Source organism: Biomphalaria glabrata, chromosome 14, assembly GCF_947242115.1.
Source record: "Biomphalaria glabrata chromosome 14, xgBioGlab47.1, whole genome shotgun sequence".
NCBI lineage: Eukaryota > Metazoa > Mollusca > Gastropoda > Planorbidae > Biomphalaria > Biomphalaria glabrata.
The window spans coordinates 9411576-9428371 of record NC_074724.1 but is presented as its reverse complement, the minus strand read 5'-3'; the positions used below and the strand labels follow the sequence as shown (position 1 = coordinate 9428371).

Here is a 16796-nt window from a genome sequence, read left to right as displayed (position 1 = left end):
TATAACTATAATAAATAATTATAATTTAAACTAGATCTAAATTATTTCTAAATAGATCTATATTAGAATATTAGGATTGAGTTCTATTGATTTAAATTTAGGTCCGCTCGACACGATCTTGATACTATTTTTAGGTTTTAATTAACTAACTTCTGTGTTTTTTATAAAATGTAAACATAATCATTGACTCCTTTACTTTGAATACAGTGTCGGACATTTTAATTTTAATTACTTTTTGAATCTTGACAGAAATATAGAGTCTAGAATAGTCTAGATTTATCTTAGATTATTCGTGGTTTTATCTCAAAGTAGGCATTATGAATATAGTCTAGATCTAGTCAAATCTAGTCAAATTTCTTTTGAAGCAGCGCGTCTATAAATTTATAAGAATCACTAGATTCTAGATCTAAATTAAAATACGGATCATACCTCCTATGAACTCCTATGGCGATATTAGTATATACTATTATATAGATCTAGTAGCCTATAGACTAATAGAGTCCTAGATATAAGTCTAGATCTAACTTAGATTCTAAGTATTCTAAGTAATATTTTTTATTTAATATAACTTTCTAGACTAATCTAAATATGACTATGTTACACTATATTGACTAGTCTATATACTAATAGAGTAGAGCTTGCTGTAGTGCCTAGCTGTAGCCTGTACACTCACTACACTCAGCCTGTTACTTACTATACAAGAGCTTTCATTATAATAATATAGATCTAGTTTCATGCTGAAAACTAAGCCTTGACTAAGGTTATTTACTAGATCTAGGATATCAATTTTATGTTTCGTTCCTAGATCTAGTCTAGATCTATATGAAGTATATGTTATGTAGATCTAGAATCTAGGACTAGTCTAATAGGAGCAATTAAAGTTATTTATAGGCTATTATAGCGTTTTATATGTAAATAGACTAGAGAAATGTCAGAAGAACTGTGATCGAAAATATTAATTTTGTCTTTAACTCATCATAGCTTTATAACCACGATAAATCATTAAATGGAAGCTCAAAATTTTGAAAAGAAAGTACTATAATATATTATAAATCTAGCACTACCTAATATGCTTTTTTATTTTATTGCTTTATCTCGCATGCAGCTATAATATTTCATTCATTCTCAGCAAATCCAATCGTTTGTACATTAACTTAACTTCAATCTTTTTTCTAGAAAGCTGTTTAGTTGATATATAGTTTAGTCCTCAGATTTATAATATATATCAGTAAAACAATACCTTGATAGCATTTTCTCCACTAGATAAATATTAAGCATTTTGATAGTTTGTGAATATATTATTATTATTATTATAATTATTATTATTTTAAAATTTCTATTTTTGCCTTTTAGTCAAGTGAGCAGTTGCTACTTTTCAAACTGCAACACATAGAATGGACATGCCAAAGAAAGGTGAAAAGAAATCTTATGAAAATGTTGAAGGGCAAGGTAAATAAAATATAACTTTCCCTTTGATACATATTTCTAAAACGGTAATTTAAAAGGGCACTTTTTATTTCATGCTTTTTTTCTCTTAGAATAGTTATGGTAATATGATAATTTAATATTTTCTTGATTAGAGTTCACTGTATATATTATGAATGCTTGGTTCAAAGATTGACATGCCTGGTCATGCGGTTTGCGCACTGGACTGTCATTCAGATTTATTGATGGTCCACATTTTACTGAAATTGGTTAGATGACTGACTTGACTTAATACTGTGTACTCCCACACCTCTCCACCGAACTCGGTTCTGAGCAGCTTTCTTCATTTGCTCCCATGTCATTCCAGTGCCCTCAGCTTCACTGATGACTGACCTCTTCCAGGTTTGCTTAGGTCTGCCCAATTTCCTCTTTCCTTGTGGGTTCCAGTCAAGTGCCTGCCTTGCAACATTGGTATCTGGTTTTCGCAGGGTGTGTTCTATAATATCCAGCTCCATTTTCGTTTTGTGATGTCTTGGGCTATGGGCTTTTGTCTAGTTCTCTCCCACAAATCGATAGTAGTTATCTTTTCTGGCCTCCTAATTCCTAATATCCGGCGTAGGTATCTGTTAACAAAGGTCTGGAGCTTTTCCATATTTGTTTTAGTGACTCGATTACTAGATGATCTTTATTTTGAACAGACTACGTCTTCAGATATTTTGCATAAAAGTTTAACAAATGAATAGGAGTTTGGGAACATTTTGCTCAGTCTTTTGTAAGTCTTCTATAGACCTATCATTGGAATTTTTTAAGCCATACAAGATTTATACATTTGCTTAACCAGGATTAAAATGTTTCTCTGGTTGGTGAGGAAAGGCAACTATGTCGTTGTTGGGCTTTTATTCATTCATCACTGGTCGCCATCTTGGGCAGAAACTACGTATGTTCACAACAAAAGATGCATAACTCACAATGACTAAGGGCTATAACTTACATATATCAAGTATTAACAAGCATCATGTTATTTAGCAAAGAAAAGAACAACAAACTAACATTCATTAGTTATTAAGACTAGATTAAAATAATCCTCTATGTGGTGTATAAAGGAGGAATAGTCTTTATTTTTAATGATTTTTATATATATATATATACTTCTTAATAGTACCGGTACATATTGTAAAATATAATATAATGGAAAACACAAATTAAACATGTCTAGTATTGTGAACTAAATTGTTACCTTTTTTTTTTCTTTAGAAAAGGCTGCTGGAATAGTTTGTAATATCAATGAAATGACCCCAGAAGAAAGAAGACAATTGGCTTATAAGCTCATGGAGAAACAAGGTTTGTAAAAAAAATATATTTTATTCTCATAAACAATTTTACCCATCCTAGCAACAAAGATATGTAAGTAGGTTTCAAGGATTGTTTGATAAAAAATTATTTTTTTTTTGGACCCTGGACTTTTAACTGTGGAATTCAAATTTCTTGGGCCTATTTAATAACAAGTTTACAAACATATTTTTTTTTTTTTTTTCTACTTATCGGTCCTCGAAAGGTAAATAGACACTATTAGTTTTGTGTGGTCTATCTGTATGTCCATACTGTTTAGATCTTCTACACTAGAGAATATATTGAAAATCCGACATCATGATATTTTAGACCATCTTAAGTTCTTATGCAACTGCTACTTTTATTTTCTAAAAAGTGAAAATTTGATTTTTAAAATCAACTCTGCAAGCAGTTTTTTCATAAATTTACACCATTTTTACAACTATTCACTATTAATAGTAGCAAGTACAGGAGGCTATTTACTCAGGGAGATGACTATTTACCATATTTTTAACACATTTATGCAAACGGTTTTGATTTTTTGTCTAAAAGAAATTCTTTTTTTTTTTTTTACAATTGTATTGCTAAGTTCTGTCATACTTATTTCTACATTTACAAAAAAATTGTTTACTTTTTTTTTAAGAGGAAAAAATCTATTTAGTATGCATTTTAGTGGAACATAATGTAAGAAAACAATTAATTATTAGTTTTTATATTATATTATTAATTAATAACTAGTAATAATAATAATAATAATAATTTTATTTATAAAGCACTGTTAACAAACAAAATGTAGGCTCAAGGTCTTGTAATAACATTACAAACACATACACGACAGCAACATTCATATTACCTCGTGAACTGAAGGAAAGGAATTTTATTTTACAGAATTTTTTTTCTTGAGGCTTTAAATAAGAGATTGACCCTTTACAGAACAGTTAGATCAATTAGATAATCTTAATATGACATAAGTTAGGGAAAGTTCACATCAAACTTCTCCTTCACTTTCACCTATCCATTGGTCTGCTGGACCATTGGGACACCACACAAGATCTGTCAACCTTCTTTCTCCATTCTTCTCTGTCATTTGCCTTTGATAGAATTTCATTCTAAAACTATCTGAACAATTTGAAACCTGCCCTTTTACCTGCATGGGTGGACCACTTCGTGGGGCCGATTTTGAGTTTGTGTTTCCACACAAACTGTCTTTTTAATCTTTTTTTTTTTTTAATTTGGTTTGAAAATTTAGTTAAATACCATATTAGTCTTGTTTATATATATATATATTTCCTTCAGAAATAAATATTAGTATACTCTAGTCAAAGCTTCTGCAGAGCAGCAGTGGAAAGAAGTGGGCAGGTTTTGAACCCACTGACATTGTGATGACAGTCCAAAGTGCAAACCACATATCAAGGCAGCTATAATTTTTATGGTACATTTTTATAAGAAATCTGAAATTTTATTTACCCCCTTGAGCAATGAAATGCATTCTAAGCCCAGGTGGTAATTAAGAGAAGAGAAAGAAAATCATTTTTTTCTTCTGGATCCTAAGATTTTTCTTTTTTCTTGCTAAAACCTTAAAATCTACACTAATAAGAACTAAATAAGTAACAGATGTCTAAAGCTAAAATCAAGACGTTTCAACATTTATTATTGTATGACAGGTTGCCTTAAACAAGCTGTTGTGTTGCTCACAAGGCAGCCTTAATAATCAGTGATCGCAAAGTAGACATTATGCACCCTTGAGATCTTGAGATTCTAGTTCTCAATTTCTCTACGTTCATGATGTAGGCTTTGAACATTTAAAAAAAAAAATATGATAGAGCCAAACTCAACATTATTGGTAAGGGTATTACAAAAGCGACAAGTTCGAATCACAACAGAACCAATCCTAAACCTCAGAATACTCTGTGAAAAATACCTCCAACACCAAGAGAATCTTTTCTGTCTCTTAATTGATTTCAAGAAAGCTTTCAATCAAGTATGGCACGGGGCACTCTGGGCGACAATGGAAAAGTACAACATAAATAAAAACATAATTAATGTTATCCAGAACCTCTACAAGGAGGCCACCAGTGCGGTGTACTTCAACAATAATATTGGGGACTGGTTTAAAACCACAGTTGAAGTAAGACAAGGCTGCCTACTTTCACCAACACTTTTCAATATCATCCTTAAAATGGATAATGGAAGATGCTCTCGAGGGCTATGAAGGTACTGTTAGCAGTTAGCATTGAAGAAAGAAGAATTACTAACTTGCGCTTCGCAGATGACATTGATGGCCTAACAGGGACAGAAGAAGAACTAGCTGACTTGGCTTGGTGATGCGCATAGACACGACTTCCACAGCATATGGTATACAAATAAATGCTGAAAACAAAAATTATGACCAGTACCCAACAGGGCTTTAAAAGGGTCATCAGTATTGGAGGTAAAAAGCTGACTATTGACAGTAGTTTCAAATACCCTTGAGCTATTGTCTCAGATGAACTGAACTACGGGCCTGAATAGCACAGTCTACTGCAGGCCTTTCAAAATTTAGAATAATATGGAAAGACAAAGGTCTATCTCTCAGCACCAAAATCAGACTGATGCGCTCCCTGGTCATGGCCACACTTTTATATGCTTGTGAGTCTTGGACGCTGACTGCAGAGCTAGAGAGGAGGATCCTAGCAATGGAATTGAGATGCTACAGAAGGATCCTAGGTATCACATTCAAAGACCGCATTACAAACTAAAAGATTTGAGTCAGGGTTACTGCAGCGATTGAACCCCTGATGACCTGATGAGTCCAATGAGCTCTAATGGCTACCTGACATTAGTTAGGGAAAAGTAAAGGCGGTTGGTCATTGTGCTGGCCACATGACACCCTTGTTAACCGTAGGTCACAGAAACAGATGACCTTTACATCATCTGCCCTATAGACCACAAGGTCTGAAAGGGGAACTTTACTTTTTTTTTAATCCCTGGGTCATGACTATCAATTAGATCGATAGCTTTATTCTTCTTAAGTTTTGGGGTTGAGAGCAGGTATAATGTAGTAAAAAATGTTTTTGATATTGAAAAAGTTTTTTAGGGATATTGATATTTTGCGATATATTTTTTTTTCTAAAAGATTTATTAAAAATTATAATTTGTATTTATTTTGCAGGAGACAAAGAATTTCTAATTAGCTTCTGTGAATCCGATCTGCACAACTTCTATGAGGATTGTGAAAAAAATCCTCGACATGAGAAATTTTATCCCGTTGATCAGTTTTCAATCACTTTACTGCCAAGGAAATATCAAACTATGGAGCTGTACCATGTGATAAAGTCCCTCGGCTTCTTAACTGTAAGAGTGGAAGTACGCAGTGCAACTCCAAAGGACTGCGAGTCTTCTTTGAACAAACCTATAACATATGGTACTGGTAGAATATATGATGTTAAGAAGTATGTTGGAGATGATAAAGTGTGTCCTTGTGCTGATTGTAAGGCTGGTACACCAGTATCCGAATGGTTGAATATCAAGGCTATGACAGCTAAACATATTGTGCCTGATAATATTGATGCTTCACACACTTTTTTAAAACTAGTGAATGGCAGTCATAAAAGTGAAAATTATATTCTAGATGGTATAAGTGCCCAAGTATCTTCATGTCATGATTGGTGTAGGCTAACGTGCATAACGCACGATACAAGTTTATTTAATAAGGTAGACGAAGAGCTGAAGGCTTATAACATGTATGCTCGTAGACTTTACGAGTTCTACAGACACTCGAGGGGTAAAGAAAAGTTTGTAGTAATAATATCCTGTCCTCATGGTTGCTCAAAGCAAATCTCTTTTGGGTATTGGTGTCAGAGAGAACAAACTGGTGGGATAGATACAGCATACACTTACACTGCCCCAACTTGCGTTGGGAGTAGTGGGGCCTCTGTTTTTATATTGGGCAGAGACGGAAGACAAGGGCTATTTAATCAGATACACTCTGGGTGCAGGTCAAGGAAAGACAAGAAGAATAATTTTATAGATGGTGAAAAAGTTAATTTTAGCACTTGTGTACCTGAGTAAAGAACATTGATTCTAATGTTAAAAATTGATGTAAATAATGGTAGAGTAAGCTACGTAGTGAAATTATGAGAGAGATGTTAGAGGAAACATTAGGGCCATGTTTCCTCCTTTCAATTACATTTTCTCATACAGGCCCTTAGGGAGTTGCTATTATTGTATAAATGTGGTTACTTGTTATAATTGTGTTTTCGTCACAAACATTTAATTGTGTAGATGTTTTGACAGGGTATAAAATTATAAATTCTGTTCTATAATTTTTAGTTTAGAATTTTTTTTTTTGAGTGCTGCTCTTTCTAGTTAGATCTCCTCTACAAGTTTAGTCCACTTCTTAAAGTTAGCAGTAAATCACTTCAGGCATTGTATTTTTTTGTTTATTTTTTTGTAAGGCGTTTCATTCCCTAAGTTTGTAACCAGTCTTGTTTGTAAGCTTCTATTGAATTGATATTTTTAGTTCACTTGTTTATTTTCAATTGTATATTAAAATGTCATATTTATGCAGGGCCGGCCTTAGGCCACTGCAACCTATGCGACCGCAGTAGGCCTAACGCCTATTCTAGGTGTAAATTATTAAATTTAACCATTATAACTTATATATAATAACAGGGTTTCCGTGGCCTTCTGATTTTTCAGGGCCTGCTAAAAAATCTCCATACATTGTAAAATAGATGAAAAGTCCTTGAAATCTCCTGAAAACTCATAAAAATCTTCTTAAAAAAAATAGAAAAATTGTCATTTTGGTCTGCAATCCTATACGCAATAAAAAAAAAAACAGCATTGTCAGCTTTCATTTAATAAAAATTTATTTCAAAGACAAATGTATTTTCTAATACAAAGTCTTAATTTTGACATTATGCTTATCCCTACCCAGACTGGGCCTGCATAATCTATTTCGCATAGGAGTCTGCAATGGTTAGGGCCAGCCCTGTATTAATGACTCCTATATTTAATGTATTTAATGTTACAAGGTAAAATTCATAGTTTTGCTTTTGTTCATGATTTCTTTTTTTTTTTATGTGCATCTTATTTTAGTGAAATAGGAATATATTGTAGATTCAAATATCAGCAGGGCTCTATATCCAGGCTTTCAGTGCTGCTTTGTGTTACTTATCTTAAACTTCTCCATTTTAATTTAGTGCACCTGTTTTCCTTGCCTTCATTTTCATCTATCATCATCATCTTCTGTCCCTTGACTTGCGTCCTAGGGGTGCTTTGTCGGATTACAAAACCAGATACCTCCACTCTTCCATGCCAGCAACCTTAGCAAAATATCAAGTAAGGTCAGTCCATTCTGACAGTGAGTCATGTCTTAGAATATGACAGAACCAGCTCAGCTTTTTATCATTTCACAGTACTGGTATTGATGAGTTCTTCCCTTTTGCTCTTATTATAAATGTCAAAAAAAAAAAAGAGAAAAAAATTCTGAATAATATCCTGATCTAAAAACTAAAGACAGCTTTCTTATTCTGTTGAAGTGGGCTCTAGGGACAGAACATTTCTGGAAGCCTTAATAGTCCTAATATTTATGCAGTAAATTATCAACACTTTGTACTTAAAAGAAATAAAAAAAAATAATTTTTTTTTAAAGTCTTAAACTGAAGAGGACTCTGGGGAAAGTGCACTCAACATGACTTCATAACAAGAAAAGAGAGAAGTTTACAAACAATTTACATACACCACTTCTGGCAATGACAACCTTGAAGACTAATCTCACTAACAGGAGAAGGGACAAAGGCGATGAGTAACTGGCGCCTTAACCAGGAAGCTTCGGGCAGGAGGGGCTCGTTAGCAATGGCTGACTACCCACCTAGGACAAGGAAAACTATGAATTAAACCTCTGTTGACTTGCAGCTATACCCAATCATGGAAAAGGCTTCGGGAGTCAACCCTGAGAAAAAATCAGAAGCTGGCGACCCTAAGGCAATTTGCAGCACCCACTACACCCTGGCAGAACCTTCGACGCCGCTGACCCCAAAACTGTATTTGCAGTACCGTTCCAGCTGCATGGAGAGAAGGGAACTGATGTGTTCCGATCACAGCTAATGCCCAGGCATTTATCTCATTTCCATGAGATGATCCATAGTCGCTTTGCTGTGTGTGTGTATATATTCATTGGCCTCTTACATTCATATGAAGGACTTTGGCTCATCTTGAACACTTTTTCATGTGGCTTTGGAGCCCTATTTTGGAGAGACACTCCTGTCCACATATATCACAGATCAAGGTGGCCTTCCCTTTGATGGCAGAGGAGCTGGCCATTTTTCGTATGGCACACTTTTCTTCAAGAGCTGAGGCCCTTGTTTTCTCACTGTCCATAGCTTTCTTGGTCACCATTTCTCTCCATCTAGTGCGGTCTAGGGCTATGTCTTCCCAATGGTCAGTATCAATGTTTACTGTTTTTAAATCCTGTTTTATTACATCCACGTAACGGAGGTGGGGCGACCAGTTTTTCTTGAGTCAGACGAGTAGAAAATTATTTAAAGAATGTGATTATCCTCCATACTGCAAACATGTCCAAGCCACCACAGGTGGCGTTATCTGAGGACTGTAAAGATGCTGGGAATGCTTGTTCACACAAGGATCTCAGTATTGCACAGTCTCTTTTGCCATGTTATTTTCAAGATTTTTCAGAGGCAGTGCAAGTAGAACTTGTTTTGTAAGATTTGTTATAAAAGATGTAATCTGCTCTAGTTGCCAGACCTTCCTATAGTAGTGTTGACATTATTCTATCAATGCACACTATGTGCTATAGTTGACTGCTGACTCATTAAAACATTTTCCAACATAATGCTGATTTTGGTTGCATAAATAACACATGAATTGGACTAGATGCCTAGAAAAAAAAATTAAAAAGCTACTGTTAAGTCATAGTTAAGGCTGCCTGGTCATGATGACAGACATCTTGGTGGTCCTGGTTTTGAACCTTCTTTTTGCCATCCCCTCTCAGCCTGTGGGAGGTTTGGGCTAGGATGTAATAATCTTTTGAATCTGTAGGAACATTGAAACTAAAACAAAAATAACATTTATGTCAATTAAAAAAGATCCCAATAATGTTTTCACAATATGATTATATGTGTACCTTATATATTATTGTACTAATATGTTACATATATATGCTTTTGTTGTTACTCAAGAATTTACAAAGCCATGCTTATTTTAATAACCATGAAGTCTTTTCTTTTTCTTTTTCTTAAATTGTCCAAATAAACATTTAAACTTATTCATGAATTTTTTATTTTTTTTTCCTTATTACATTTAATAATAATTTACTAATTTTGTGTATTGAAAAAAAAAAATTTTTTGTAGAGAATCCATTTTGACTAATGTGAATTGAATAAGTATAACTTAACATCTGGGGGAAAAAATGTATTTCAAATGTTTACACCATAAATGAGATGAAATGCTTTAGAAGATTGTAAATTATCTAATTTTTGTATTTTATTTTGCAAGTGCTATATTGCCAATGTCTGTCAATAATTTTTTTTTAATAGAAAACTACTATTGCTTTTTTCTTTGTTCAGATTTTATTTTCTAGGTCAAAGTATTTTATCCAATAAAGATTTTTTTCTACTTAAATTGTGCCATGTGGACATAAAGATTAATAGTAAAAGTCTTTTAATGCTAATGCTTATAGAAATATTTTCTTAACATCATGAAATTTTTATTTAGTAGGGTGATTTAAAGTATTGAACTTCACACACAAGTTTATAGGAATTAATTTGTATTTTGGTGGATGTGTGGCGGCATTGTGGATGAGTTGGTAAAACGTTCGATCTCTGAACTGAGAGGCCTGGGATTTGAATCCCAATGTAGACTGAGATTTTTAATTTCTGGATTTTAGGAAACCCTGAGTTTACCCAACTCAAATTGTTATCTGACATTGTCAGGAAAATGTAAAGACGGTTGGTCGTTCTGATGGCAACATGACACCCTTGCTATCTGTCGGAAAAGAGACAGATGAACTTTTCATCATCTACCATATAGGTTGCAAGATCTGATCAGTACTTTTTAACTGTTTTTTTTAACTCTCCGTAATTATTTTCCTCGTTCCGATAGAATTATTTATTTTCCTTATTTGTATTTCACTATCCTGTTAATATCTTTTTTTTTTATCAATAACTTTTTTTTATTTGATATCAGAAAATGTTATATTTAATATAGAATTATAGGGAAATGCATGCTCTTTTCACATAACTAATTTAAGTTTATAAATCGAAAAAATCAATTTAATTTAATAGGGTCAAATCAAAGTTGGCATCATCAGTTAGGAGAGAAAGAGTTAAATGGTTGTGTGGCAATAAATGAGTGTCTACCTAATTGATACAGACTTTTGTTCGAATTGAAATGGAGACGTTTGTATTTAACATGGAGCTAAGTTCACATGCTATAGGTGGCATAGAATTTTTTATCCAAATACCCCCTTCCCCTATATGTAAACTTGAGAGATTAAACCATTTCATAATATATATATATATATATATATGGTAAATAAAGATGCTTTAAAAAAAAATAGACTCAATTATACTAGTTTTTTTGTTTTTTTTTAATTTGAACACAGATATTTTAGAATCAATAAATAACTTATTTATTTTTGTGTGTGTCTTATTTTTACATTTCTTCTTATTTAGAAATAAAATACATAAAAATACAAATAGCTTGAATTCTTTCGTTCTTTCTATTTTTTTTATATATATAAACATATAAATTATAACATAGTGTAAACAACATTAAAGATTTCTCACATTGAATGTGAATTGTGAATGAAAAACAACAAATATTGATACAAGCCATTAATACATTTATGTGAATCTAAATCAGGCATTAATAGCCACTTTAGCTCAAAGAAATTTTTTTTTTATATGGCATCATAATATATGGCTGATTACAAAGCATTTTAGGTGGTTATTTTTTTTTTAATTAAAAAAAAGTCTCTATTTTTCCTTCTCCCCAACACACATAGATCTTAGATCTTAATCTGATTGCTCGTTTTATAGAATTTTAAGTCACAGCCGTAGCAGCTACTTAATAGTGTGATGTGATATTTTATTTTCAGGATGTATCTTTTTTTCTCTTTGGTTGCCTTAACAGGGCTGAGCCTAGCCATAAGCAAACAAGGCAGCTGCTTTAGGGTCTCCAATTAGTGGGGCATCGCACACGACTCAAATTTTTTTTTTTAGAGAAGCAATATCGAAACTTGTCCCCAATGTTATTGTTGGAGTAGACCTACACTAGGTTTTAAAAAATTATGTTAATTTTATTTTTGCGCTGTTTATTTTTATATATTTATTTGGAACCACCAAATTCACTTCAACTAGTGCATTTAATTATCTAAGACCGACCCTGGAAATAACACAAATTAACAGTTATATTTAAAAAACTGACAGCAATGTTTAGTGGAATTCTTAACCTTTTTTATCACGAAGTGCTGAACCATAAAGGCGACAGTCTAGCGCGCATACTGCGACATTACGCAGGTGTAACCAAGCTCTCAATGGTGATCACATAAATTTAAGGCCTATGAATTATTGAACCAAGTCCATTGAGCTTATGAATGAAACCACAGAAAGACTTTTATACTGTTTATAGGTTTACATCTTGCCATTTACATTAATCACTGCATGTTGGATGTCTAAACATATTTTGTTAATTTATAAGCTAGTTACGATTTTAGTACTGTAGATAAAAAAAAATTCCAGATGATCTTGAACTTTAATGATCCTTTCAATGATTCTTTCCCTTTATTTTTTGCGTTGGGTGGGAAAGTTAAAAGGTTTAGGATCAATCGTGATACAAGATTTTTTGTTAAGAGAGAGAACTGTAAATAAGTAACTTAATGGTTACCGTGGGAAGCGTGGCTAAGTGTGCTTTAACTTGGCTTGGCTTGGCTACATATGAAAGGGGGCTCGAGGTTCGACACCCGACTCGGGCAGAGTTTACTGAACGCCCAACTCCTAGATACCCCCTCCCCCCCACTGGTCCACAAATGAGATTGGACCAAAGCGCTCTGAGCATGCTATAAGCATGAAAGTAGCGCTATATATATATATATATATATATATATATATATATATATATATATATATATATATATATATATATATTATACCGTTCCTTTTGACGCCCGTACTTCTAAATAAAAAAAATATAAGAAATTATGACTACTCGTTAAGTTGCATAGTTAAGTTGCATAGGTGAGTAGCCATTCCCGCTGTCAATCCTTGAAGTAGGTGTGGACACGGACTCCAGAGCTGGATTGGACTATAGACAGCATGAGCTTAGCTTAGGATTGCTAATGGCTTAGGGGCTACTCCAAAAATGGTTCAAGTGATATTTTATACCTATATTTGATACCTAATAGTGGCGTAGTTAGGATTTAGCTATCATCTGAGGGCCCGGAGGGCTTGACCTCTTTGGGGTCCACTTCATTTTGCATAATATTTAAAATTTATAATAAAAAAAAACTCATTTGGGGGCCCATCAAATGAGCCCGTGGGATTTTCAAAGTTACCCCCTCCTTCCACCATAACTACGACTCAGATACCTAATATTGATTACAAGGGGCCCCATATCTCAAATAGCTTATAGGGCCTTATCAAGTCTGCCTCCGGTCCTGGTTAGGGTGAAAAAAGATTTATCTTCATGTCTAGAGGCACGTCCGAAATGTATAAATACACACTTGCACATAAGAATTGTTATATTATATGAGCCGACCCGCGGCGTAGAATACGTCCACTTTTTTTTTCTCAGCTTCGCTCTCTGTCAGCGCTAAGTTACGTGGGGTTTCTCTAGTCTGACTTGCAGTTATCTTTCCATGACTTTTCATCGTGGTGTCCCGCATGTTTGGGCCACAAAGAGAATTATATATTTATAATATATATATATATTTTTATGGCCTCCATCAGTCGCGAAGCGACTATGGATCGTCAAATGTTCATTAGCTGTGGTCGGAACGATGTCGCCCACACATCAGTTCCTCCCTTTCCACGCTGTTAATGCGTTAGGGTCGCCAGCTCCTGATTTTTCTTTAGCGTTGACTCCCGAAGCCTTTCCCATAAATGGGTATAGCTGCAAGGCTACATAGATTTCAATTCACAGTTTTCCTTCTCTTAGGTGAGTAGCCAGCCATGGCTAACGAGCCCCTCCTGCCCGAAGCTTACTGGTTAAGGCGCCAGTTACTCGCCTTCGCCCCTTCTTCTGTTAGTGAGAACAGTTCGGCCGGACTCAATATCTGAGCCACACGTGAAGGCCAGAAGTTAGACTGGTTGTCAGATGCTATATGAGAGGCATGCTTCTCATCCATCACTGATCCATCAATAACAACTATGCGAAACCAATATAAATACAACACGGGTACGTAACCTATTGAGTGTCGAGCTAGGCTATCAATGTGTAATCAAATCACGTGACATGTATTCATACATAACAGTCTACACAGTGATTCCCAAACTTTTTTTTTCTCGTAGCCATATTTTAAAAAATATATTTGGCTTTGATGATAACACTTTTATTATTGGCCTTAAATTTAATTATATAATAGATTGAAAACTTTTCAATGAGATCATATTTCATTAGTCTACTTTAAATTTGGAAATAGGGAAAATGTGTAGCCCGATGTCCGACGTTTTACACCATTAATTTGATTTTGACCAAAAACAAAAAAACAAAAAACAAAAAAACGCTGAGGTTATGTACTTTTTTTCGTCAATTTTAAGAAATACACAGTAGCTCCAAGTTAATGTAGTAATTAGTTTTATAAAACACGTCTGTTATATTGACAGTGTACAATTTTTTCGCTTAATTATTTTTTTTATTTGAATCATTATTTAATAAGGACTCAAAATAATGTTTTTAGAAAGACACAACATACTGTTATCGTTCTTCAGTGTAAAAGAGCAATTGATAAAAGATCTCGGCAAAGAGCAGCTCTTTGTGGATTTTTCATTCATTATAAAACAAATATATACCAATAATAATGGATAATTAACAGGCAAGGTTACTTCGTCAGACTGTCTTGAGAAACATGTAATTTTAAAATAATTAAACTACATAAGAAGCTCTTAATGTCATGACTCATTTCACCAATATTACTTTGAACTTTTGAACTGTAGGCCTATTATTGCTTACAGGATTTCTCTTTTAATTACACATATAGTACTGTCGTGTAAAACAGTTTTTAAACTTCTTTATCATAGGGCTGTTTTGACGAGATATTTAAATAGTTATTTTTGGCTCGTTTATTAAAGTCTAGGGGAAACATTTATTAATTTATCCCGCTCACATATACAAGATTTGGAACAGACACACCGCAACTAACAGTAAGAACAGATTAGTATATTAAGTTTATAAATTAAATTGATTTAATGACTAAAAGTTTACAATAGATAATTTGAAATAATATTTTAAAAATATAATTGAGAAGTGAAATGGGTGTATTAATGTATAAAAAAATTGCTCATCATGGATTGCTGATTGGTGAGTTATTGGAAGAGTTTTCCTATGTCTGACTGCTTATATTCTTAGCTGCTAGCCCGTGGGTCGTCTTCTGACGGTTGTAGAACTGGCACTCAGAAGGATGAATCATCCGGCTCTGTCTTGGGATGTCGGCTCGGGATTTCTGCTGTGCTAAAGGCAAGCTGGCGAGGGTTAGGCCGTTGCCTGTTTAGCAGTTGAGAGGGTTGGTGCTGCAGGCTAAGTTCGTAGTAGTAGTAGATCTCTCAGCTGTGGTCTCTAGCTTGTAGATGGCCGTGCTGACTCACACCAGTTTATTTGGGCCGGGTACTGGGCAATTGATACTGGGCAGTAGGCACTGTGGACACTGGGTAATAATCTATGGCCAGTAGGCAATGCCTTTTGCTGACAGGTATGTAATGGGGGGTATCTGGTGTTGTCGGCTTTGGTTACAGCTTTAAGTGGAGATCTGGTAGTTATAGCAACAGCAAGCAGTTACAGCAAGCAGTTACAGATACAGCAACCAGGTACAGCAATCAGGCTGGGGATAAGACAGACAATTAGGAACCTCCTAAAGGCATTGATTAGGATTCTCATATGCCTTGCAATCAATCAGATGCAAGCATTGGTATCAATCCCAATAAAGCATTTAAGACAATTAAGTATAAAATCTTAAAGCATGCATATAACTCAATAACAAACAAGATACAAGTAAGATAAGCACAATAAATATGTTATCATACAACGTATGATGATACTAGTCAAGATTCATCCATTGACTGTGATTATGTCGATAAGTGATCAGTTACAGTAAAATGGGGAATGAGCATAGTATATACAAAAATCGTCACAGCTGTACATTTTTTGGTTCGCCTTGTGCGCATTTTCCCAGATTTAAATTTTAAAAAGGAATAGTATAAGTTATTATTCTCTAAGTAATCTGAAGCAAAATGTTTGTCCACTGTGTGCCACTTATAAATTTTATCTTTAAATGATTCAAATCTTGATATAGCGTAGCCTTTTTTTTTTCATGGCGTCATTGTCTCAAATGATGCGCCAGTTTAGATGGTTTTATAGCGTCATTATATAAAACTTTGTTTTCATAAAATGCAAATGGGCGGATTGTTTTTTTTTTGACAAGGAAGGAATGAGGCCGAATTTTTTTTCAGAAAAAAAAAAAAAAAAAAGCTCTGTAATGTCTACATGTCTTTTTATACTCGTTCATGTTCAATAATATTTTCCACAGTAAGGATATTTAAATAGGATGTTTAAAAATACTACATTTTTCATTCAAATAGCAAGGTTAGACCTTAATGGATTAACTAATATGTCTAAGATACAAATCACATCTATGCAGAGATAATTTTATTAATTATTGTCGACCGGCGGCGTAGCATGCGCCGCTATTTTGCAGGGCCAGCCTTAGGCCACTGCAACCTATGCGACCCCAGTGGGCCCCGCACTTTCATAGGATCCGCTATAATTCAAGGTGTATAAATTAATAAATTAAACCATTTTCTAATTTAAATTAGATTTCCTGCGCCCTC

At 34.0% G+C, this 16796-nt stretch overlaps 1 protein-coding gene across 1 annotated transcript; it reads left to right on the top strand.

The window, feature by feature from the left end:
* Positions 1-195: 195 nt before the first annotated feature.
* Positions 196-9996, top strand: LOC129922850 (uncharacterized). The gene is made up of 4 exons (XM_056010573.1): positions 196-308; positions 1354-1449; positions 2680-2766; positions 5906-9996. The coding sequence occupies exons 2-4, from the start codon at positions 1395-1397 to the stop codon at positions 6802-6804; spliced, it is 1041 nt and encodes a 346-aa protein (XP_055866548.1). The 5' UTR covers positions 196-308; positions 1354-1394; the 3' UTR covers positions 6805-9996.
* The last annotated feature ends 6800 nt before the right edge of the window (positions 9997-16796 follow it).

Bases quoted from the DNA above. Each gene is read 5' to 3' on its own strand.
- LOC129922850 (XM_056010573.1), top strand. From the start codon at position 1,395: ATGGACATGCCAAAGAAAGGTGAAAAGAAATCTTATGAAAATGTTGAA. The intron at 1,450-2,679 runs GTAAATAAAATA...TTTTTTCTTTAG, and splicing joins TGAAAATGTTGAAGGGCAAG to AAAAGGCTGCTGGAATAGTT. The intron at 2,767-5,905 runs GTTTGTAAAAAA...TTTATTTTGCAG, and splicing joins TAAGCTCATGGAGAAACAAG to GAGACAAAGAATTTCTAATT.